Source organism: Schistocerca gregaria, chromosome 4 (genome assembly GCF_023897955.1).
Source record: "Schistocerca gregaria isolate iqSchGreg1 chromosome 4, iqSchGreg1.2, whole genome shotgun sequence".
Taxonomy (NCBI): domain Eukaryota; kingdom Metazoa; phylum Arthropoda; class Insecta; order Orthoptera; family Acrididae; genus Schistocerca; species Schistocerca gregaria.
The window spans coordinates 290,217,333-290,244,563 of NC_064923.1; the positions used below are offsets into that span (position 1 = coordinate 290,217,333).

General features: G+C 38.0%; 1 protein-coding gene and 1 non-coding gene across 4 annotated transcripts in view; both read right to left on the minus strand.

The window, feature by feature from the left end:
• Positions 1-27,231, minus strand: part of LOC126266690 (splicing factor 45) — a 101,527-nt gene that overhangs the window by 67,695 nt on the left and 6,601 nt on the right. For all 3 annotated transcript variants that reach the window (XR_007548905.1, XR_007548906.1, XM_049971122.1), the window contains 4 exons: positions 18,524-18,643; positions 18,345-18,441; positions 11,761-11,854; positions 461-731 (listed from right to left, as the gene is read on the minus strand). Coding sequence is in view for 1 of the 3 variants with exons in the window: in XM_049971122.1 (XP_049827079.1) it covers positions 461-731; positions 11,761-11,854; positions 18,345-18,441; positions 18,524-18,643 (582 nt within the window). In the remaining 2 variants the exon portion in view is untranslated. The remainder of the gene's footprint in view (positions 1-460; positions 732-11,760; positions 11,855-18,344; positions 18,442-18,523; positions 18,644-27,231) is intronic.
• Trnas-cga (transfer RNA serine (anticodon CGA)) lies at positions 16,624-16,698 on the minus strand. Its single transcript has one exon. It is a non-coding gene; the product is annotated as a tRNA-Ser (tRNA).

The following is a 27,231-nucleotide window of genomic DNA, read 5'->3' on the forward strand; positions in this document are numbered from 1 at the left end:
CAGGTTTTTCCTGAGTTTATCCTGGATGAAAAAATTCTGGGTTTTTCCCAGGCTTCCCAGTTATTCCAGGGATTATACATCCTGTTATATCCAGCAAGGGAAAACACCACTTATCTTTTTCAATCTGGTGGGTACAAATTGGACTGTACCCAGAGTTCTTTCCACTGTAGTACAGAGATTGGCATTTGTAGCTGATTCAACATTAACATAATTGCAACAAGGCATTCCAATGGCATCACAAGGTCATTATGATTCTTATGTGTGACTTTGCGCATGTGCTATTATGTGTGTGTGTGTGTGTGTGTGTGTGTGTGTGTGTGTGTGTGTACACAAAATGCAAAATGGAAAGGGCTGTATACTTATGCAGCATCTATTGCCTACGATCCTCATTTTGAGAGTTTCAAACAGTAACCAGAGTATAGCACAATATATCTCAAACTAATTTTACATGACTGCTTACTTTGAAACCATATTTGGCCATAATTTTGGCTGCAACGGAACCTCCAAATGACAATCCATATTTTTCACCAGAAACTTGTGGTAGCTTCTGTCCATCTGCCCCAGGAGGTGCAGCAGGAGCTGGGCTTGGTTCCTGAAGAGAGGGAGGAGGAGCAATGGCAACACCTCCCACGCGTGGTGTGGTTGGCTTCTCCTCTTCTTCTTCATCACTGTCTCTGCGTCCAGCAAAACCAGTCGTCTGCTTTGATCTTCTCTCATCAGAATTATCATACCTGTAAAAAATGAACAGAACTCAGTTTCAAACACATGCATTGTCAAACATTTTCCTTAATCTGGTGAATAACTTAATAGCTGCCATCCATAAACACACAAAATGGCAAGAGGTAGGTTAAGTTTAATAAGTAAAGAACAACAGAAATTTAGGCCATCTTCTCCTACTCCCCATATCTTTATCTGAAAGAACCCCTGCCCCCAATGTAAATATGTGCTGCCAAAACTTGTAATTCTTTGCTAAGCAATCCTTTTCAATTCTTCAAAATTTGATAGCACATTGCCATAAAGTTTAACAAGATCACTGATTTCATAGAATGAGTTTTCTAGAGTGTCAGGCTGAATATCCATCACATTAATTTATACATTATTCAGTATGTCCTCAATATCACATGAGTTAAGTGTTTGCAAAAACCTACAGTTTACCAGAAACCACCATGAAGTCACAAACATCTTATCATTTTTCTAACGAAAATTTACCCAGCTACCTAGACAGTTTTTCACCATTTGAGAAATGGTCCAACGTTTTCTCATCAATATGTTTCACGAAGAGCTTGTTTTCTGTTTGGAAGGCCTTTACATCTGTGTGCATGTAAGATATTATTTTGTTTTTCCCTTAACCCTCATATTCAGCATATTTAACCCATTAGTTAAATGTGCCAAAAATCCAAGTTCTATTAACCACTGAAGATCTTTAAGCTCTGGAACACATTTGCCTTTTTCTATCACAAATATGATGACTCCAAATGATTAGCCCTTTATTTATAAAATAGTCATGGGCCATAAGGAGAAGACATGTGGTTCTGCGGCTTGCTGTCTGCAGCTCTAGAGACTTTCTGAGTAAGTCATATGTTAGCATTAGAGAACATAAAGTTTGACTGACTGGGAAGCACTTGAATACAAACCACTCTCTCTGCACAGGCACACACCATCAGTTCACTCACAGAAGGCACAACATGTGGTAGAATGAAGAAAGCACCACATTAGGGAAATAGATATGTCCGTGTGTAAGCCAAATGTCAATGTCAGTGATTAACACAGTCCAACTCAGTGTCCAGAAAACAGCCAAATATTCCAAGTGTTCCATGGCAGTCCTTAAATCTGCCAAAGTTTTTACCAACATGAACTGGTGCTGATAGATGTATGACTCCACACTGCACCTAGCAACCTTGCTGGATATATGCATAATTGTATTGACTGATCCATGGATCTGTCTGGCAGGATTACAACCGTAAATGCATAAAACTACTTGTAGAAAATGTAGATGACAGAGAGAGTTGCTAGGAAAATCCTAAGGAAATGAAATAAAATATGAATTTGTAACTGTTGCTCATCAGTCTAGTGCCGTTACCAGGTAGGATAGTCTTGGTCATATGAATAAGAGTTTGTTTAGTTGCTGAGTCAATTAGTAAGAGTGAGAACATAATGAACACAGGTGCTACAAGAGAGTCATTTTGTTCCACACAGAGGTTTGTTTACAGATAAAATATCAAGAACTCATATTTCAAGAAAAGTCCAGCAACTTCCCTTCCACACACATTAAAATGATGATGCTGGTAAATCACAGCAGTTCTAACTCATATGTAGCAGTATCAGTCATTGTTCTTCCTTCATATGTAGCAACTGTTATTCCTTGATAAACATCAACATGGTTATGCATATATTAAAATAGCAACAGGAGACTAATAGCAGCTATTTAATGAAACTGGAGCAGTACTTCAAAAACAGAAGTATTTTATTAATCATTTATTTAATTTTTTGTTGTTTACAGAAATTTGAGGATTGACTGAAATGTAATGCCTCTGCCTTCATTAATTGAGTTTGGATGGGAATATTTTAATAAATTAAATGCAGAAATAATCCTTAGGATGTGATCTTTAATTACCAATAATCACTTTTCCACATAATCACCAGCCAATTGGATACATTTCTGCCAACGATGAACAAGTTTTTTGAAGCCATCAAGGAAGAAGTTGACACTTTGTTTCCGCAACCACAGTCTCACTGTTCTCTTAATGTCTTCATCAGAAGTATGATGATGTTCCTGCAAATCGTCTTGCATTATCAGGAGCACATGGCTGTCAGACGATTCTAAATCTGGACTGTATGGAGGAAGCCGTGTGGTGGTAAGTTCAGTCTCTGACCCTGCTGTGGTGGCATGCGAAGTGTGTGGTTTGGCATTGTCATGCTGAAGGAAAACGTTTCCCTTTCCCTTTTGGACCCTTGTTAGCCATCATTTCAGAGTTTGCAGTGTTGTGATGTAATGCTCTGAATTTATTGTTGTTACACGATCGAGGAAATCGACATGGATAACACCATCTGCATTCCAGAACACTGTGGCCGTGATTTTTCCAGCTGAGGGCTACAGCTTGAATTTCTTTTTCTGGGGCGAGTCTTTGTGTCGATATCCCATAGACTGACATTTCATCTCTGGGTCATAATGGTGTACCCACGTTTCGTCTCCTGTCACAACTGAATGGAGAAAGGCATCATCTTCATTCTTGTAATGCGAGAGGAGTTCCTGGCAAATTTCAAGTCTGTGTGCTTTCATTTCAGGGGTCAGCATCCGGGGTACCCATCATGCACAGGTCTTCCGATAGCCAAGCAAAGCAATAATGTGACCCACATGTTCTTGTGGAGTGCTGACTGTGCTCGCAATTTCTTTCTGAGTGATATGACGATCGTCCTGAATTGATCTGTCAACATTTTGCTTGTGAAACTCAGTGGTTGCTGTCACAGGACGCCCAACTCCTTGTTTGTCACACAGGTCAGATGTTCCTGCCTCACCATCTTTAAACTTACTGGATCTGTGCTAAGGGAGGGAGGGGTGGGAGGGGGGGGGGGGAGGGGGGAGAATTCTCTATATTGAAGAATGTCTCTTCCATGCAACACATGAAAAGAGGGACTTATGACAGGAACCTGCTGATCCAAAAGAAGTCTTCCCGGTTTGTTAGTAGGTCTGGCCCTCAAAGAAGAAGTGGTTATGGGGAAGGGTTACAAAAAAGGTGACAAAAAATGAGGTTTTCAAAAGATTTTCAGGTAGCTGTTGGGAGGGGTAGCTTTCTAGCACTGTGAGGATAAGGGATGTTAGTGCAAAGCAAGGTCACAAAGATTGTCCAGGTGGGAAGGGAGGGGGGGGGGGGGATGAATTTGATACATTCCAAGAAGTGGTTGGTATCTTTTATGTAATATGGGAAGCTCTGTATGATGAGTTGGAGATGAAGATCAACCAGGCCTGAGATCTGTTTTGTGGGAGCTTTACAGTCATCTACTATGGGGTGGCTGGATATGGTTGGTTTTGTGTATTTTGTGATGTATTTATAGACAATTTGGATGCATACATCAGAAAGGAGTTCTAGTGAAGCAGTTGTGAATCCTTGTCAGGAGACAACAGTTTTACAGACTTTCTGTATTGCAGTCAGGTTGGAGGGAATGGAGTCATGACGATACAACACTGTAACATACATCTCATGGTCATGTATAAAAGTAGCAGAGACTTTATCTGCAGGAAAAACGATGATAGTGTGTCTGCTTTCAGTTCATGGGTAGTTCGAGACACAGTTTGCGTAAGATTTGGTGTTCTGGTCTGCCCCCCCCCCCCCCCCCATCCCCACCCCCCAAGGAAGAACTGAGAAACAGTGTTAGAAGTGAGGAATTCCTGGAATACTTGGATGGGATGTTTTGGGCGAGAGAAAGAGAGTCCTTTTGGGATTTGGGTTAGATCTGTTCTGGACAGGGTTCAATGGGCACTACTTTGATTGTAGGTTAGGATTGTGCAGTGAAATGTCTTTTCCAGTTGATGTTACAGGTGGATGAGAGGAAATCTTATCTAGGACACTGTGACTGAAATTGAATGTGGAACAGAAGGTTAGCCCTGAATGAGTCTGAATGGGTCTGAATGAGAGGTTAAGGAATGAATGAGGGCTGTAGCTGTGATATGTTGGAGTTTCATTAGGGTTATGATTGTGTTTAGGGATGTGGGGGAGGGGGGGGGGGGGGCAGATATGCCAGGACTGGGTCAGCAAGTAAGGAGCCAGGCATGTCTTGCTGGCTGGGAAGATAGTGAGAAGTTGGTGCAGTACTAATGATGGAAGATGTGAGAGAGGAAAATGTGTGTGTGTGTGTGTGTGTGTGTGTGTGTGTGTGTGTGTGTGTGTGTGTGTGTGTGTAAGTACGTGCCTGTGCGTGTAGGTTGTGGACACCATTTTTGAGATATTCAACAGACTGCACAATTTCTTTAGGTGGTATGAGGCATATTGCTCAAGTTTGTGGCTCATTTCATGGACCTTATATTGAGTGTGCTGGCACATCCAGGGGTTGGCGATTCTAGACAGCTGTTGAGAATGGTGGTTAGCAAAGACAGTGTACAAGTGTTGGTCAAGGACAAGGTGCTTAAAGGCTTAGGAATGCTTAGTCTTGAATTTAAGGAGGGACTGGTGGAAGGATGTTTTGCAAATAGAGAAGGGTACTTTTAATATGAGGACTTTGGGAGCAAAACCAAAGGCTACGTAAGACTGGAGGAAAGATATGAAGAATGGTCCTTTGGCTATGGCAAGAGCAAGTTTGCACTAGGAATGTAGGTATTGAAGGATAGGGTTAATGAACATGATGAGAATGAGAAAAAGATGACTTAGGAAGAAATAAATATATTGTAACAAAAGGATACTTGCACTACATTGTCACTGGTGTTGCCTGCCTGCACTAATGAATGCCAGTAACATGTATTTGGTACATGTATTTTGAAATGTAGTAGAAATCCAGAATTTTTTTCATTGTTCCCTCGTTTCTTATTGTTTCTTTGGTGTGCCCTTAAGGGGACCATGCCCTGCCTATCTAATCCATGTTAATTTAGGCAAGTATTTGACCCATTTCTGAAAAAACTATTTGATGCAGGACCTTAATATTTTTACTGTATGTTACATGACGATAATAGTCAAAACTGCACTAAAATCAGAAAATATTTTTTGTGAGCTTCCTAATGAGGGAATATTAATTAATGTAGTACCAGAGATGGCTTTTTATGTTATGCAGAGTCTCTGTAAATTTCATTCATTTATCTATGATAGTTTCTGATATAATGGGGCACATGTACTGAAAATTTTAGTTTGCGGGAAATTGACTTTAAAGAAAAAATCTTTCGAAATTTGTTACTTACAGTTAATTAAAACTGTAGTGCTGCCATTCTTTGGCCTCTAGCAGGTCTTCCAGCTTCTTTTTCCCTTCCTGAATGTTCGTCTTGCTTTCTTGGCCATATTAGATGCAGACCTGTCTGCATCGGCTATCTTCATTTTATCGCAATGTTGCAGCTCAGTGATCATATTTTCACCAGGATTAATCCCCAGCTTTTTCAGTACCCAACACTTTTCAATATTACCACAAATGAATGTAATAACAGCGTCATGAACTCCTAGTTTCATTGTATGCATGCCTACAAATACAGTTTTAGGAAGCGGTTCCACATTATGCTGCTGAAACATTCATTTGGGTTCTGTGTCTGCCCTTTCCTTAAAAGGTCAGGATGAGCCAAGTCTCTGAAAATAGGTTTAATTGCTGTAATAACAGCAGCAGGAAGAGAATGCTGGTGAGAATAAGATTCTCCAGTTGCCTGAGCTCTATTGTATTTGCACCACGAATTTTTCTTCTGATGGACACAATCCATGACATGGCTTATCATCAGTAGAGAACTCGTGGAAGAATATGGCCCAAACATCTCTCTTCATTGCCTCCAGATTTTCTTTATTTCTCCTAATTGCCTCCCCAAAGTATACCTGCAAGTTTTCTATTTCAGTTTTAGTTAACCAACCCTGTCCGGTCAACAATTTTCCATCTTCTAATTTTTTTCCCCTCATATCAAGAGTTAATTTTTCTCAGTCTTGTTCCCAAACGTTTTTGAACATGGCCTACACATTCTATTTTGATAATAATGGCATCTCCATATGGCTTAGAGTTCCCCACATTGTTGTATGCCTTACTGTCACTATCACCCAAATATTTGGTGTACCGTTCGCCCCTTGTTTCTGCAGAGCGATGAAATATTTGTTGTACTCCATGAACTTCCATATCACCACCTGTTCCTCTAAAATTAGCCACACAATTGTGACCTTTATGTTCATTGACTTTACAACATTTGCAATATTTAGACATTATCTCCACATCTAACACTTTACCAGTGTCTAAACTCGTGACAGTCACTACTCCATTCTGCCAACTTCTATCAAGTGCAACTGCAATATTCAAACATCCATCATTTTCTTCCACTGCTTCCCTAGCAGCCAGTTTCATGCTTTCCTCACTGACCTCATATACAGCTTTGTCTAATATTGCAGTCAGTTTTTCAAATTTATTTGGTGGTTGATGTAAGTTCATCACTGACCAAAATGTTCTCCCTGCAGCCATGCCCTTGCCAATGGATCGTAAGGCATAAACTAATCTAGTAATGATTTCATAAGGGCCACTTGCATCTGGTTTTAAAGAAGTCATCAATGAAATCACAGTTAAGCATTTAGTGCAAATTAAATCCAGAAATCACAGCTGAGCATTGCAAATTAAATCCAGAGCAATTGCTAGGCCTTTTCTCCGACTGGCACACTCACAAATTTTCACACTCTGTGACTCACCACACTCTCTAAATTGTACAAATCTAGAAATTACATCTGATAATATTCTCAAATTTATAATAATGTTACTGCACCCCTCGTCACTTATAGTTAATTCATTCTAACTCTCTTGAAATGGTGAGAGCTTCTTTGATGATGGATCTGTTGAATAATTACAATTAGAAACATTGTTGCCAGGCAATATAACATCTTGTACAGAAAGCCTTCTAAACTTGTTTCCTCTAAATTGTCGTTTCTTGAAAATGCCTTTATGTTTCTTCATCCTCAATAAACACAACGAAACACACATAAACAAGCACTGCAAATGTAAGTATAACAATTACTCGAAATACTTGAACAAAACTAACCGCGTGTTTGAAAGTGTGTTGTTTACAAACAGCACAAACAAAAGAATACCGACTGTTGCATTCCAACGATAGCCAACACACTCAGGAGAAAAAAAAAGATCCCTAACGTGCAATGTAGGGGATATAAAGATCTAAAATACATGCAGAAAAGTGGGCGTGGTACATAAGCACACGTGGTAGAAAAATGCTCTTTAAATGCAAAAAAAATCTTTTCAGCAAAATCCTTTTCAGAGTACTTAGATAAAATCTTAATCTATCGAAATATGATGGAAACCAAAAATCGATTTTTTTCAACCCAAACCACAGTGTGGTCCCCTTAAGCTTAAGACTCTGACGTTTATTTTTCAGCCTGAGGTTTCCTCTTTAACCTTACATTTGCTCTTGTTTGTGTGGGAGTGCATATGCCAATCTTCATTGTGGCTTATTGTCTTGCTCAACTGTACTGATTTTATCTGCATAGATAGCTTTTGTTCTGTTCACTCCTGTTACCTATCCACTCAGTATGTTGAACCATATCATGTGGGACATTCTAACTATTTCTTACCATTTACAAACTGTTGAGGCTTTTTGTCTCTGCTCTTGAGCATCTGTGAACCAATGATTGTACTCGTCAGCTGTGTCCAATGATCAACATACTTCCTGACTTTATTCTTTGTTTTGCACCTGTTAACACGTGTTGAATGTGTATGGGGAAATTGTTGACCATTGCTCCACCTCATTTGGCATCTGTCATAGACATAACTAAGTGATCCATTAATGCAGCAAACATTATCAAATAATATAGACATGAGCTGAAGCAACTGTGTTCGATAATAGCTGTTAAAAATTTTCATGTTGATTACTGCTTGCACTGTGAAGGACCAGCAAGCATCAAGAATTTGCACTTGAACTTCTCACAAGTTATTGCACTTTGCGTTTCTGCTTCGATTTATACCAGTCACTCAGCAGCAGCACAAGTCGCCCATAAACCCATTCTGTTCTTGGCCTGTCTACATCTGAGGTTAATCAGAAAATACTGTATTTAAGACCACAGTTTGTCAGCAAACATGAGGTATTTGCTGAGACTTTCTGGCTGAAGCAACACAAAAAACAGAGAGCAGAACAGAAGAATTACACTGAATACAATAATTCAGATTGTAGCAATAGACATAATTCTCATAGCACGGTGCTCTTAGAAGCTCACTCTAACCCCTATCCTCTATATTTGCACCAGAAGCAATGTAACTGCAATTCTCACTATTGCCGGTACCCCCGTCCTCCTCACCCACAATGACAGATTTTAATATGTTGCTCTTTCACTTATTGTTCATTGTACTTTCCTTCACATGTTCAGACTTTGATGCTTTCTGTGAAGTATCAACATAGGTGGAAACATGTCTTAACTTTTCATATGTGCAGCACATATGAACAACTCTGTGGACTAGGGACTATCCAGGAAGCAGTCTCCATTTTCATGCAGTGTGGGAAGTAGGTAATTGTGCTTAGTGCTGCAATGGAGAGAAAGCCACATTGTTTCTTGTTTGTCTATACATCCATCGAACATAAGTGTTCCAATTGAAAATCCCACCAAATAAGAAATCCTTTCTTTAATGTCGTATTTAGTGGCAAAAAAATCTCATATTAATTGTCAGATATGTCCTGTGTAAGTTAACTATGTGATCAGGGAATGTGATGTTGTCAATGGTACAATTTGTTTAAGAATGGAAGGACAAATGTTCATGATAATGACAAGAGTGGCTGTCCATCTGTGCTGAGCAACAAACTGATATAGAAAAATTCATAAAAAGCTGAAGTTTCAGTTGTCAGATAACTTTCTGCAGATTTCTGTGTGTGTATTGCATGTTACTAAGGAATTAAGATACCACAAGTTCAGCACTCAATGGGTTCCAGTACCATTCAGAGAACCACAAAACGTAACTAATGACCACTTCTCTGAACATTCTTTCCCATTAGACTGCAGAACGAGAAGGCCTGCTAAACAGAACTGAGACCAGTGACAAGACTTGGGGTTTCGATGCTAATGCAAAGGAAAGCTGCATTCAATGGTCTGGGGTATTACCATCTCACCCACGAACCAAAAAAAGCACATTTTCTGTACACCCTGTCAGTGTCCAATTTGCAAGTGTACAGAAACCTTTTGTCTAGCTCTGCTCTTGTTTTCTCTTTCAAATGCAATCATCAGCAGGAATTGTGCTACAACCAGCTTTCTCTTAACACAAAACTGTAAAACTTTCTCCAAATATTTTTAGCTGTAAAACTTTGGGAGCAACAAGTTTAAAATAAAATAACTCTACAAAAACAGAAGATGCCAAATCACAAGAGAAGGGAGGTGTTACGATATTCATACCTCAATATGTGCACTTAATTGCTTAATGTGTTGTATGAAGAGGAAAAATCACTGGAAAAAAACTATAAAATTACACAGAAACAGAATGGCTTGCCAGTACTTACCTTTAGGGGATGAGAATCTAAGTACTGTCAGTTATACGTTCCACTGATCATCCCTGATCATCTGAATGACATAAAGATCATTTTCCCCCCTCTAGTGTTGTAGATATAATACTCACTGTTCTTCTCAATTTCTGATGGATTATTTACACCAAATTTCTTCAGCAAATACATGTACTGAGATGGTGTCCTTAAAATGCCTAGCACCTTGAAGAGGTAGCTACATGATGTCCGTGGATGAACACCACATATTATTTACTGCTTACTATTGTGCAATCAATACTTCCTTTCTAAGAGGTGAGTTACCCCAGAAAATTGCTCCATAAGCCATTGTTGCGTGAAAGTATGCAAAATATATCACGAGATTAATTTGATTATTTCCAAGATTAACAATTATATGAAGAGAAAAAGTAACTGAACTTAGTTATCTGAAAAGCTCATTACTATTCTTCTTCCAGTTCAAGTTTTTACTGAGTCGTGCACCCAAAAATTTGCAGTATTCTACCCTACTCACTGATCCTGCACATGTGGTACATCAGTTGTTGGCATGACTCTATTTTTTGCACAGAAAGATACATAATTATAAAAGCACAAACAGTCTGAGTTACCTACCCCTTGCTCGTAACCCCCCCCCCCCCCCCCCCCTTCCAATCTGCTCCCTCCTAATCTGTCCCTGTTTTCCTGCCTAAAGAAGGAAACAACAGTTCCAAAAGATAAGGTATTTTTACATCTAGCTATCTACATTACTTATAACAATGAAAACAATCAATTACTGATAAAATTATTTAATTGGATAGGTAAAACATCTACTCACCAAGCGGCAGCAGAAGATCCACATAAAAGATTATGTGATTGGCAAACTTTCGGAGCCACTGCCTCCTTCTTCAGGCTGAAGGATTGAAGGGGAAGGAAGAAGGGTGAAGTAAAGGGACTGGAGAGGTCTAGGAAAAGGGGTAGATTTCAGGAAAGTCATCCAGAACTGCGGGCCAGGGGAGACTTACTGCATGGAATGAGAAGGAAAGACTCCTGTACGGTACAGTCTCCCCTGACCCGAGGTTCTGGGTGACTTTTCTGAAATCTATCCCTTTTCCTAGACCTCTCCAGTCCTTTTCCTTCACCCTTCTTCCTCCCCCTTCAAACCTTCTGCCTGAAGGAGAATCCACTGGCTCCGAAAGCTTGCCAATCATTCCTCCTCCTTCAACCCTTCTGCCTGAAGGAGAAGCCACTGGCTCCGAAAGCTTGCCAATCACAACAGTCTTTTATCTTCTGCTGCTGCTTGGTGAGTAGATTTTTTATCTATCCAATAAAATAATTTTATCTACAGTACTTGGAATCTCACCATCTGGACAGTTAGAACACACACACACACACACACACACACACACACACACACACACACACTTTTAAGTAGTCACTATTCCAACACTCCAAACACATAAAAAAACTGCAACTACACCAACAAATATACTAAACTTATGAACAAACCCAATAACCTCAAAAATACTGAACCTTGACAAAATACAGAGAAGAGACTGTACTGGAAGTGGGAAAATTAAAAGACTGAATCATTCTTTTTCTAATAATAATAATAAAATTCATAATGTTGTTGAATACTTTACCTGTCTCTTCCTCGTTTATCTCTGTCATCTCTATTTTTTCTTCTCTTTTCCTCCTCTTCCTTTTCTTTCTCCCTCTCTCTTATTTCTCGCAAATCTGCAAAAATGTCAGCATTCATCAGCAGAAGTTACAAGACAGACATTTCACAGTGGACACTTCACTTACCCCTTATCCATGACTTACATAATCCTCAAGCTAAATAATAGGTAAACAGTTACAAAAATTAATAAATACAAATAAAAAAGTAAGTTTATCTCCAGCTAAAATTCAATTACAGACATTTTTCAAGTCTTGTTCTTATCACAATGAAATTTTTAGCCTACTGTGTCACACATTAATGCTTTGTGGTGAAGCAGACCCCTAATCCAACCATTTGTTTTCTGTAGATAATGTGCTACCAACTGGGCCAGCTGAGTATGTCTCATAGCCTAAAACAAAGATTAATTTGCATGTCCTTCACTTCCAGTCTTTCAAATTCATATATGCTCTTTCATATCTTGTTGGAGTACTGAAGAATATATAAGAAGATGGTATCTGTTCTTTCGGACATGTGTAATGGGCAGGGGCACTACGAATATAGTGCGGGACAATAAGTTGGGAATGTGGATGTCACGGGAGGTGTGCCAGAGATAAGTGCCTGCAATTGCACTACTCTCTGTGTCCTCGGTGGCTCAGATGGATAGAGCGTCTGTCATTTAAGCAGGAGATCCAGGGTTCGAGTCCCGGCTGGGGCACACATTTTCAACTGCTCCCATTGGTGTGTATCAACACCTGTATGCAGCTAAGGGTATTCATTTCACTGTATTGATTTAATTGTAATTTCATTTGTAGTGAAGAATAATGACATGGGTATTTGTCCGAGACATGGCCCAACAAATGGTTTCACTATTTTTGATTCTCGGTGTGGCTTCAGCTGCCAGAGGCTGTGTGTGTGTGTGTGTGTGTGTGTGTGTGTGTGTGTGTGTGTGTGTGTGTGTGGTGGGGGGGGGGGGGGGGCTATCTGCGACTCAGTATCTCTGCTATATAGTGGGTGGCAACTTTCCTCTTCAAAATACTGTTGGATTCTCATTTGCATTTCAGCCAGAAAACCACCCACTTCTGGTGTACTAACCAAGCACAGGAACAAATTCAAGATCAGTCTTGCAACTAGGAATGTTTGCAGACAGCAGGTGAGCTGCATTCAAATCATATTGAACTATAATATCTGAAAATCCTAAGAAAGCTCTCATTTCATCTGTTCTACTAAATGTACTGTATTAATGGTTGCATATTAAAGGCTGTATAAATAAAAATCTCTTATTGTACAAACTGGGGCCCCCATTTTGGGAAAAATTACCATTACCAGATTATCTGTACAATGCCAAACCAACTTCGCACTTCTATTTCTCCCACTTTTATACTTTATAAGTCATTCAGTTTAAACTGCCTGAAATTTATTTGGAATCTCCTTCAGTTATACAGGATGTAACAAATGATATTCACAAACTTCAGCAACTTGTAGAGGGTATGTTGAGGAACAAATTTTAGGTACAAATCACTCTCTGTAAACATCATATAATAGTGTCATAGACTGATTTTAGGGGCCAACATCTGTCTATAGATCACCCTTTAGGCAGCACCATGTACACTGACAAACTGTGAGCACACCTTCCCACAATAGATCTGACAGCATTCAGAAAATAAGATGCTGACCAACAAGTCCACTCCTGTCACAACAACAGTATGCACACAAATTTTCATTTCCGGTTGATTGGATGGTCTAGTGGCAGGTGTGGGCTCTTATACTTCTGACTATCTGTAGCGTTGGAGGAAAATGTTTCCAGACAGGGATTTCTAGCCTCATTTTCTCTTCAAGACACCTCGTAAAATACTTCAATGTTGTTGGTATCATTTTGTTACACCCTGTACATCTTACAGTTCACTTCCTCTACAAATACAGACTGTATTCTCTAAACTTTTTTTTTTCTGTGGCACTTTCTGTGCAAACTTCTGTCCTTAATGATCCATACTAACTTTCAAAATATACTGCAACACTTCACTCTTGTCCTTATTCCTTTCCCCATATACTCTGGTACTTTGCCTCACATTCTCTCCAACACGCTGCAAAGAGTGATCACAGAATACTATATCATTAACTGATAACATGAACAAGGGACAAATGGCTTTTGGGATGATTCTGTATATGCAGCCCTGTAGCATCTAACGATTGCACAATGTAGTTGGTCATAAGTTGACAAAGACAGGAAACGGATTTTTCAGTGTGTGATAGAGGATACATTACAAGGGCCTCTTCCTCATGTTTAGATGTGTGGAATGTATGCAAATTGCTACAAGGCTCTAACAACCAACTGATATCCAAGATGACAGCTAGATATTGCAACTCATATGTGCAAACACACTGCTGTGGATGAATACAACACCGATCAAGCCCACAACATTCACAAAAAGCATGTTCTACACAACCAAGTGGCATTCATAATGGGCTATGGCAGAAATAGCCAGAGCATCATCTGGGCTTCAGTGTACATTCAGCAGTACATTCATTCCAACAATCAATTTGGAAAACCACGGTTTTGTTAGTGGCGTGTATCATTAGATATCCTGTGAAACATTATTAAATGCCTTCACTGAAAATTGCCTAGAACAGATAGTTCAGAACTCCACTAATAATGGAAATGTATTGGACATAATGGCAACAAACAGATCTGGCCTCTTTGAGGATGTCCACATTGAAACTGGCATCAGCAATCATAATGCAGCTGTGGTAACAATGATTACCAAAGTACAAAGGGCAACTAAAACAAACAGAAAGATATATATGTTCAGCAAATGAGATAAAAAATCAACAGAGATATACCTCAATGAGGAACTTGAAATTTTCTGCACAGGGCAGGAGCACATAGAGCACCTATAGCTCAAGTTTAAAAGAATAGTTGACTATGCACTGGACAGATATGTACCCACAACAACAGTTCATAACCAGAGTCAACTCCATTGTATACAGTCACCATAAAGGAACTTATAAAGATACAGAGACTACTGCATAATAGGTGTAAAATAAAGCACAGGACTATATCTAGAGAGATGCTGAATGAAACACATTTGGCAGTTAAGAGGGAACTGCATGAAGCCTCCAGTCACTACCATAGCAGAATACTGTCAAATGATCTTTCACAAAAGCCAAAGAAATTCTAGTCATATGTAAAGCCTGTTAGTGGCACCAAAGTTAGAGTCCAGTCCCTAACAAATGAGACAGAAACAGAAATTGAGTGCAGCGAAGCAAAATCTGAAATGCTTAGCTCTATTTTCAAATGTTCCTTTACAAAAGAAAACTCAAGAGAATACCACAGTTTAATCCTATAACCACTGAAGAGATGAGTGGAATCAGTGATCATGTCAGTGGTGTTGAGAACCAGCTGAAATCATTAAAATTGAACAAAGCTCCTGGGCCCGATGGAATCCCTATCAGCTTCTATACTGAATTTGCAGCCAAGGAAGTCTCTCTTCTAACTATAATTTTTCTAAATATAATCCATCACTGATCCCTGAAACATTAAGCCATGCACACTAGTTGGAAGTAAGTACAGGTAACATATGTTTAATGAAGGGTAGTAGACATGATCCACAAAACTACTGTCAATTATCTTTGACAATTATTTGTTGTAGAATCTTAGAAAATATTGTGAGTTCAAACGAAATGAGGTATCTTGAACAGAATAACCACCTCCATGCAAGCCAGCATAGTTTCCGAAAATACTGATCAAGTCAAACCCAACTCACACTTCTCACATGACATACTGAAAGCTTTGGGTCAAGGTTGTCAGGTAGATGTGGTATTCCTTGACTTCCAAAAAGCATTTGACTCAGTATCACACCTACTCTTATTGTCTGAAGTTTGATCATATAAGGTATGAAGCGAAATTTGTGACTAGATTAAGGACTTTTTGACTGGGAGTAACCTCAGACCTTTTGCAGATGATGCACTTATCTATAATGAAGTACTGCCTGAAAGAAGCTGTACAAATATTGTCAGATCTTTGTAAGTGGAGAAAAGATTGGCAACTTGCCTTAAATGTTCAGGAATGTAAACTGTGCACTTCACAGAATGGAAAAAAAAACTTGGTATCCTATGACTACAATATCAGTGAGCTATAGTTAGAATTGGCCAACATGTACAAATACCTGAATGTAAACCTTTGTAGGGATATGAAATGGAATGATCACATAGGCTCTATTGTGGGTAAAGCAGGTAGTAGCATTATTGGTAAATACTGGGGAAGTGCAATCAACCTACAAAGGAGACTGCTGACAAACCACTTGTAGGACTTGTTCTAGAATAATGGGCAAGTATGTGGGACCCATAGCAAATAGGACTAATAGGGGATACTGAATGTATACAGAGAAGGACACCAAGTATGATCAAAGGTAGGTTTAACAACTGGGAAGGTGTTACAGTGATGCTGAAATAATTGAACTGGCAGACCCTTGAAAATAGATGTAGACTAAAAATGAAGACTCTAGGAATATACAACTCCCTATGTATTGCTCACACAGGGATCATGAGGAAAGAGGAAAATAATTACAGCAGGCACAGAGGCATTCAAACAATCATTATCCCCTTGCTCCATACATGAATGATATGGGAAGAAACTCTAACAACAGGTACAAGAGAATGTACCCTCTGCCATGCACTTTGCAGTTCTTTGCGAAGTATGGGTGTAGGTTTAAATGTAATAAAATCTAACTGGAAGTGACCATGAGGCTAGGGTTTCCTCTTTCATGTAGTCCAAGATACAGGTCATTTGTGGCAGACGTATTGTGTAGTACAAATTTACATAAGAAACTTCCTGGCAGATTAAAACTGTGTGCCCGACCGAGACTCGAACTCGGGACCTTTGCCTTTCGCGGGCAAGTGCTCTACCAACTGAGCTACCGAAGCACGACTCACGCCCGGTACTCACAGCTTTACTTCTGCCAGTATCCGTCTCCTACCTTCCAAACTTTACAGAAGCTCTTCTGCGAAACATGCAGAACTAGCACTCCTGAAAGGAAGGATACTGTGGAGACATGGCTTAGCCACAGCCTGGGGGATGTTTCCAGAATGAGATTTTCACTCTGCAGCGGAGTGTGCGCTGATATGAAACTTCCTGGCAGATTAAAACTGTGTGCCCGACCGAGACTCGAACTCGGGACCCTCGAGTTCGAGTCTCGGTCGGGCACACAGTTTTAATCTGCCAGGAAGTTTCATATCAGCGCACACTCCGCTGCAGAGTGAAAATCTCATTCTACAAATTTACATAGTTTGAATCTGGACCTCTCATGTTTACGCATTAACTAAATGTAACTGATATTGTTCCAAATACAACCATAGGGATTTTATTTTTCAAAGATAGCAATGCACTTAATCATCATGCACATACCGTGAAAGAATGGTTTGAAGAACACAATATGGACTTCATTTCTGATCTGCCTATTGCTCCTGCAAAAATTGGAGTCATTAGGTATTGGAGGCACTTGCAATAAGTGGTTTTAGTTTTTTTTTCTCCTCACCGATAGGACGCATATGGCTGTAATTTCGAGTAAAGATGCTAATAAAGTTCTGTCTAATGAAATTGTAGTTAGGTATGGTGTCCCTCCAGACTCATTTCTGGAGCCCCTGCTTTTCCTTTTGTTCACCAATGTCTCTGAATATGCCTAAGGTCTTACCTGAACTGTTCACAGATGACACAGGTCTCCTTTTCCAAATCCCACTGACAATCTCTTATGGTTGCCTGTTCTGGAGGTCAGTACATTGGAAAAATTTTCTGATGTAAAAGAGACTAAAAAAGATAATGAAATAGGTATCTCTTCGAATATTCCCTAAGCTAACTTCTGGAGAATTAAAAATACTGACTTCTCTCTGTATTTATATATTGGAACACACGTTCCAGTGCAAACATCTTCAGAGCCAAATACAACCAGGAAGCTCTATGTAGTATGAAGTATGGGCAATGTGATCTACAATATTTATCCCTATAAGTTTATGGAAACAGGTATACATTGAGGGATGAAGTTAAGAACTTTTTACCTAATGATAAAGTTAAGAACATTTTACTTAAACACTATTTTTATTCAGTTGATGGACATCTAAAGGACAATTTGTATAAACTCTACTTGGATCTTTATTGCACTTTTGCATTATAATCCTTATTATTTTCAATGTTACAGTCTTTTTTGTGTGTTGAATATAAATGTGAAACGTAAGTTACATGATTTTTGTTGGGCTGTGTTATATAATTTACTATTATAGCTTGTTATTGTACCTTAAAACATTTCTATGCCACATTTTTGAATTTATATGGACATGACTTGTGCTATATTCTTTGTACGTTAAACAACATAGGGATCTTGAGATCAAAATAAACAAATAAATAAGTACTTATGTTCTCTTCCTCAGCAATTACTGTACAAGCAAAAACAGTTGTCTTGATACTAGATCATGCTCTCTTTGAAATAATTTTTATCTCTATCAACTGAAAAATGAGATTAAATAAGTCAGCGGACACAATATAAAAGCAACAAAATTACGCATTATTCTCAGACATACCTTTCACCACCTTTTCATAATCATTTGGCCACATTGGATCATATTCACCTTCCACATTCCAATCCAAGTCTCTTGATGAGTTATTGCCTTTTCCTTCCTAAAACAATAATGAATAACACATATACAAATAAATGCATTAGATTTTGGGGTTATTGTGTAACAGGTGATTATCTGTTTACCTTCCCTGAATAACTGCCAAAACTGGAATTAGAATTTGAATCTTCATCATCCTTTTTAGATTTCAAATCAATGACAGGTGCAAGTATCTGTCCTGATTTGCGGAGAGCATCTCTTCTTGGCTGCAAGGGAAACGTACATTGCTTAATTCAAATAAACCACAACCATGTTTATTGTTATTGCTAATGAAACCTTGAATGGAAACTGAAGTTGCTGAAAATGAACACGTAAATTGGCTGGGATCATTGGTACATGGGTATGAGAGAGACCTATCCAGCTGCTGGATCTGTGAGGATAATAGCTACAATGACACTATTTCACATAGTTTAAATCTGCAAATGAGTAGCATTTTGAAGTTCCAGATGATTCAGATTCCATAGCAGTATTCTAATCACATGTCATAAATACAGCTTTCCTGTTTTCTGTTAAGACCAACTGTGAGGTAGGAAGCAAAACGGCATATTTTTGTAAATACAAAACTTGTTGAAAATTATATACTGGGAAAAAGAATATATATGGCAAAAACTATTTGTCTAGTGGTTTAAATGTCCTGCTAACCTAATTAAAACTGCTGTGAGAAGGTAAATGTCCTGCACATTTTCACAGCACAGGATTTCTTTATCACAGTCACTTTTAGCAGAAAATCTGTATATTGTTGTTTTAAGTAACACATGGCTTATGTCTGTTTGAATTTTCATTAGAGTCACAATCTGAAGTAAATTGGTCAAGAGATTTTTAGAAACAATGTTTACTGCTCCTCTCTTTGTCCATCTCCTACTCCCCCCCTCTATTTCCTCTTTCTGCCTCTCTATGTCCATTCTCCCCCCTCTCACTTGAATGTTTATTAGAGCATGGTGTAATAACTTGAACTAAATCAGTGAAGACTTTTATCAAGATTTTTGGAAACAATGTATTGTCTTTATATAGCAGTTTACATATATAAATTGTAAAACTCCTTTTATCGTTGACAGGATGTTACATCATAATCTTCCTGCCTTTCTGTAAGGCTCCAAACTTGTTTAGGATCAAAAGTGTCTGCCAGGCTAATAACATTTTAGCCTACATTCAGGACACCAGGCGATACATGGTGTTAACACAATGAAACTCTCACAACTACATACTGTTGAAGAAGAAATGCAGAGCATTTCTGCAATGTACATTTTCAGCAGGCTCCACAAAAGCTGAAGGTAGTGACAAACAGTAACTTTTCAAACTGAAGCTGAAGGTGGTTGTTCTGGCAATCATCATCTATTTCCTGTAGGAATATTTCAGGTCCAGGTGCCTACTGATGACTCAATGCACCTGATTTTCGGCGAGAGGTCTCCTTTAACCAGAACTTACCCACATTTAGATCCTCTTAGTGTGTTATAACCTTGTGATTAACTGGAATGAATGGAACAGTAGACAATACAGTTTATAATCCCTGTTGATACATCATGGACAGGGGACATCAGCTGGTCAAGTAATTATCAATATCAATGACATTCGCCAACAAACACGTAACTGAGATGTTATTTTATTTTGACTATCAGTTTTGGCCATGCCATCTTCAGGCCCGTATGCATCTCTCAAAATAAATGATACTGTCATACAGTGCCATATTTTCCTGGATGTCATTGCTATCAAGTCTTCAAATGAAGCACTCATGAAATGGTTTGAATTCAGGACATCCAGGAATATATTGCATTGTATGACAATATTGCTTATTTTCAGAGACGCATATGGGGCCTGAAGGCGACATAAAGGAATGCCTAAACTGGTAGCCAAAATAAAATAACATCTCAGTTACATGGCTGGTGGCGAATTTCATTGATATTGACAAATACAGTTTATTTGTTATCACTTTAGGATTATCCACCTGGTATTTCGTCTTATTATTATTATTATTATTATTATTATTTTTCTTCCACAGACTATCATTGAGCATCTCTTCTCATGGCAGCCCTCTTCATTTCACATCATCCTTCACCTGGTCTCTCCATCTTGTTTAAGGTCTACCAATTGGTCTTCGTCTATATTGTGTCCATTCAACGGCTCTTCTTGAAAGTCTTTCTGCTCCCATTCTTTTGACGTGGCCAAACGATTTAAGCCTATTACTCTCCCTAGTTTCTTTTAGGGGCCTGATCATTCCTTATTCTGTCCCTTTTCATACTACCCAGGAGGGATCATTTCTCATACAGCTTCCTCTGCATCTAACATTTGCTGAAATTCTCATTCTACTTCCTCTGTGATGGTGCTGTTTCTTTCATCTCTCGCTGTCTCATCATGTGTGTGTGGTTTTATGTTTATTTTTAATCACATCCTTCATATGGTTCTTGGCAGCGTTCTTTCCATACTTTCAAGATTTCTTCCTCCCACATGGGTTTTTCCTTCTTTGTTGACAACTTTTGAAGTATTTTCTTTTAGATGCCGTCTGCTACCTAATATGTTGAATAATATTTTCTTGTCATCATTAAAATTCTCTTCTATTTCTTTTGTGAATTTTTCCCAAGACAACTTCTTAGCTAATGCTATTATTTTCCTTGCTGCTCTGATCAGTTATTTCCATTTGTCTCTGTTATTGTCCGTTCTGGTTTTGAACCACTCTCCATGTGTAAATTATTTGTCCCTCATAGAAAGCACATTTCTGTTTCTTGTATTTTGTTTAAATATTCCAACATTTTGAATGATTTGCAGATCATGATCTTTGCTTTGGCAGGTATTTTCTAATTTCTAATTATGGCCAATACACAGTATTTAAATTTCAAATAATTTTCTATTCTCTCTGAAATTTCATCCTTGATGTTTATTTCTTGGTTGATTTAATTCCTAGATACCTCAAAGCATCCACCTTCTTTAATAATTTTTCCACTGCAAGTTAATACATTTATTTTTCCTGCTGATTTTTATTATTTCAATTTCAACTATTTTTTCATAAATCTTCATGCAGTGGCACAATAGTGCTATTCCTCTGTTAATTCTCGCACAGCCCCTTGTTACCCTTCTTAAATGTAGGTACAATAATTGCCTTTGTCCAATCATCAGGAACCTTTCATATGTCTACACTATCCTCATTATTCTACACAGGCATAAATTCCGATAGGTCCTGTGGTTTTGATCATTTCCACTATGACGTCATTTGCTCCAGGAGCTTCACCATTTTTCATTTCTCATACAACATTCTCTAGATACAACATCTGCTGACACTTTCTTTCCATCTCCACTGTGATGGTAATATTTCTTGTCTCCCTCTGTTTCATCATGTGTATTTGTTACATTGTGCCCTTCATATAGCACCTGGAAGTATTCTTTCTGCACTTTCAAAACTTCTTCTTCCCCCCACATGTGTTTTTCCTCTTTTTGCATGCCTTTTAAGTTTTTCTTTCTGCTTCCTTCTGTTACCTGATATGTGGTATAAGATCTTCTTGTCATCATTAAAATTCTCTTCTATTTCTTTTGTGAATTTTTCCCAAAACATCTTAACTAATGCTACCATTTTCCTTGCTGTTCTGCTTAGTTGTTTTCATTTGTCTCTATTATGTTCCATACTGCATCTGCAATTCCCTCATTCCAACATGGAGCTTCTTTGTGTCTGATTTTTGTTGATGTACTTCCAAATGTTTCTTCTGCTGCCTTGACTAGGGCATGTTTGAACATCCTCCATTTTTACTCCACATGTATCCTCTCATCATCAGGAAGTTGTGTCTTATACTTCTCCCTCTATATCCCTGGGTTTCTCTATTTTTGCCTGTCTTTTTTTCCTTCGCATGTACATTTTCTGAATTTCTTTAGTGTTCCTACCAAAAGTCTGTGGTCTCAGTTGAAATTAAAGCGTGGAATCACTTTCACTTCTGTGAGGCATCTTCCAAATTCTTCAATTATTATTATTATACAGTCTATGGTGGAGTTCTGTCCCAAATTCAAACTGTATCAGATAAACTTGTGATTATGTCTTTTCTTATGTCATCCATTAGAAATTACGCATTTGTTTCTCAGACATGTGTCTGGTAATACCTCAACTTCCTCATTTTTGTGATTTTCTCCATGGCTTCCTATGACTGAAGTCTGTGCAGGAGATTCAAGTTTTTAAGCTCTTCCCTTTTGAATGTAAGTTCAGTTTCTTAAACACTGCATCATCTTGCTTGCTGAAGTGATTTCTAAGATAAGTTAGTTACACATCTATTATTTTCATTGTTCTCTTCATTCATGTTCTTTCTGAGCAATGCTGGTTCACTTTAAGAGAGAATGTCTGACATGTTACTTCAGGATCTCTCAAATTACAGTTCCCTCAACATGGAAATTGTGAAATGATACATTAGGATATAACATTGTCAAATTCAGTAACATCACAAAATTAAGTTTAATCTAAATGCCATCCAATAAATTTTGTATTGTTATCTAATCTCTGCAGATTTGTGGTACATTACCATACATTATCAGCCATGTGCCACTGGTAAGAATTGAGATACATTTCATACTAAGATGGTCTGCTTCATACCAATGATAAGCAAGACCTATTTTATGGATCATGTAGTCACTTGTTAAATCTCTCATCACATATGCAACATGCAGTATTCAGTTTATTCACCAATGACCACTTACAGCGGAATAGGTCCGAACATTAAATACACAATTAACAATAACTTTACAGTAAAGTTTTTACAGTTTAATTCCTTTTCTATTATGAATATTCTTATATACTAATGTCAATGATTATTTCAAAATATTCTGTTATCCTGTAAAAATGGGTGTTTGAGTAACCAGTCATAAGCCTTAAGTTTGGTCAGTGACTGGGCAGATGCTGGAAGTTTATTGAAGAGTTTTAAACTCATTATTTTGTGTGTGTTTGCAGTCTTTGTGAGTCTTTGTCTTGGTATGTCGAAGTCCAGTTTGCCTCTGGTGTTGTGGGGATGTATGTTCTCTCTGGTCTCGAACTCATGTAAGTTGCTTCTGACATAAAGCAGTGCTGTGTAGATGTATAGATTCACAACAGTTAATATCATGTGCTTGATAAAGAGTAGGTGGCAGTGTTCCTTGGGCTTAACTTTGCTCATTATTCTGATTACTTTTTTTTTTTTTAATTTTCAGAATTTCACTGACAAAGCAAGAATGTCCCCATAACAATATGCTGTAGGAAATGTGTGACTGAAAGAGGCCAAAATATACCACCTGTAGATACTAATCAGTGACTACATCCGTCAGTCTCCAGATGAGATAACACACTCTTGCTATCCTCTTGCAGATATGGCTAATGTGTTCCTCTCAGTTTAATTTTGAATCAATGTGGAATCCTAACGGTTTTATTGATTTGCTTTCAACAGCTGTAGTTAAACCCAGAATTAGTTCCTGTGTTTTATCAGGATTACACAGGAGTTCATTAGAAGAAAACCAATCCATTACTAGTTCTAGTTTTTCCTGTGTTGCCTGATGCAGTTCTGTTGTGTCATGGTGTGTATTGAGCAATGTTGTATCATCTGCATAACACACAACTGAATTTGCGCCTACATCGTAAGGTAAGTCATTAATTGCAATGATGAACAGAAAAGGACCTAGGACCAAGCCCTGAGGCACTCCAGTCTGAACTTCCTTCAGTGAGGAGCATCTATTTCTAATTGATGCAAACTGTCTCCTGTTACTTAAGTATGATTTGATTACATCCAAAGATGGTTTGTGTATGCCATAAAATTCCAGTTTTGCAAGTAGGTTGTTAGATGGTATGCAGTCGAAGGCTTTGCTAAGATCACAAAGTACGACTGATACTAGATCCTTATTTTCGAATGCCGTTAACACCTGGTTAACAACTTCAGTGACAGCAGTAGTGGTATTTTTACCATGTTTATATGCAAACTGTCTATTGGAGAGGAGATCATGCTTATCAAAATAGTTATTTAGTTGACTGTACATTACATATTCAAAAACTTCAGAGAAAATTGGGACAATAGAAACTGGTCGATGGTTTTGGGGCAGAAGCTTATCTCCCTTTTTAAAGACTGGTATCACTTTAGCAGTTTTGAGTGCATCTGGGAAAACTCCAGAGTCTAAACACACATTAAAAATGAAAGAAAGGGGTTGACAGATAAGGTGTATTATTTTTTTCATTACATAGTTAGGAAACCAATAACAGTCCATACTTTTGGAGTTGGTGAACCTTGCCGCAGCTTTTACAATATCCTCTGGAGTGACAACATTCCAGTGGAAAGTATACATCCTATGGGGCACAGCATCAAGATGATCTAGTGCACAAGTGCCGTTTTGCTTGATTTTCTTTTTCAGTAATTATTTACTTCTTCTGGGACCAGCATTGCATCTTGTGTATGAGTTTGTGAATTATATTAGTTGATGATGTCCCATGCTGCTTTACATTTGTTGGGAGCACTTTCAATGTAATGTTCACATGCTTGTTTTTTGGCCAAAGACAGTTTGTCTTTGTAGATTTTTTTACATTTTAGATAAGCTCTATAAGATGTATTATCTAGGTCCTTGTTTACAAGAATTTTTAGATATTCTGTCTGAGCATCTCCTCCATAGTGAGAGCTAGCTCATCTGTATACCATTTTAGCTGTTTGTTTTTCTGTTTATGCTTAGGGCTACTTTTGATTAATGGTAAGCTTGAGTACCATAACTCAGGAAGTTGTTAAACACCATTTCACCAGCACCCTTCTCAGATTGTGTGTTGCATACAAAGTCCCAGTTAACATAAGATATTCTGTCAACAAATAAATTAATATATTCATCTTTCTGCCCTCTTACCCATGTGGCATTAGACTTGATTCTGACTGATTTGGGCCACTGATCACAGGAGAATGTTAAAAATCAATGGTTCATGATCAGCTAGGGCTCCACCGGCAAGTCTGACGTCATACATATCTCTATAAAATTTTACTATAATATCATCTACGCTCGCCTTATCCCGTGTTGGTGTGTAATTTGTACATTGTAAATTTAGTGATATTAAGATATTAAAAAACGTTATAGTGGCATGTTCATCACTGTTGGTCAATTCAATGTTGAAATCGCCGCAGATAATTAGTTTTATGTTAGATTTTAATATTTTTCTCATAAGCAGCTCAAATCTTTCGAAAAATGTATTTACATCTCCTCCTGGTGATCTATATAAGCTAACAATTATAGTATTCTCTACGTTTATCCTTATATAGCTAAATTCTCCCTCTAGTTCTGCACAGTAAGAGCTAACATCTATTTTAGTAAACATTATACTATCTTTAACAAATATTAGGACACCTCCATTCTTTCTTTCACTTCTACACATAATGTCTCCAACAGCATACCCTTGAGGAACAAAATATTGTATTTATTCTTCTGGCAGCCAATGTTCTGAGATACAAACAACATCAATGTTTACAATACTGCAAAAATGTTCTAATTGTAATACTTTGTTCCTAATGCAGCGAATGTTTGTTTGCATCACAGATTTATCTTTATTGTCTATTGTCTGTGAACACTCTCTCATTCAAATGTCGCTTTAACACCTAGTTCAAGTACAGGAGGTTTATTACTCGTCGATTCACAGACTTTTATACTAAAAAATGACGTACATTCCAGATATTACTCAAAGCGCAACTTTTGTAGATTGTTTTCTTCCGTCTGAGTCTTTCTTTAATTATTTCATTGACACGTTCGCACACAAACTTCTTCCCTTCATAATTTCCATGGTGCCCATGTCTGATGTGAAGGTTATGCTGCAGTTTACTTATATCGACCGCAGCACAATTTGCGTATTCAGATCACAGTTTCTTTATTTTAATATTCGTTCTTCGCATTTCTTTATTAATGCACGAACTATAGATTAGATTGTGCCTATGAGGCACTGTAGCAAAGACTGTATTCCTTGATTTATTTTTTTCGAAAAAGTTCTGAAGCACTTTTACGCAGACATCTGCTTCATTTTTCGCAACATAATTTGATCCTGTTATGCATACAACAAAGTCATTTTCTTGCGTGGATTTTGTTTGAATGCTAGGGTCTAAAAGCACATAATTGCTAAATACATGTAAAATCAGATAGTTAAATAATAATGGTTATGTTGTTATGAATTAATTAACTTGCAATAAAATTTTCTCTTTGTCTCCTCTGAGAAAACAGATCGTGCCTATGTGTATAAGTAAAACAATCAAAAACTGAGCTACTTCTACAGCTTAAATATCTTGGAGAAATTATCAAAAGCAAATTAAGTGAGACGGAAACATGGAGAAATAGAAGCAACAAAATGAAAGCAGCTCAGTTTCTAACCTGGTCAATGAATAAGAAGAGATGCTTGTCGACAGACACTACAATTTAACAGCATAAAATTGTACTCTCCCAAGAGCCACTTAAGTTTATGAAACCCTCTTCTAAATTAAAAATGAAAGAAGAACTGATCAGCTTCTCAAAACTCGCATTAGAACTAGCACAAATAAAAAAAATACGGAGTCAATGGGGTCTGGAGACTCCTCCTCAATGAAACTGTCTTTCAAGAGATTGATCCACTCGCCAGCATAATGAAGAAGACAAGAATCTCTTATTTCTTTTGCATCTAGTGAATGCAAGGAAACAAGATTTTACAACAACATGCACTGACAAATCTTAGAAATAAGTCAGGAGGACAATGGATCCGTGATACTCATCAAGAGCTTAAAACTAGTTGGGCTCCAGGTACCAGACGTGAAGGACAAAGATAAAATTAACACCCTTCTTGAGAACAACGAATTTTCAGCACAAATGACACACAGAA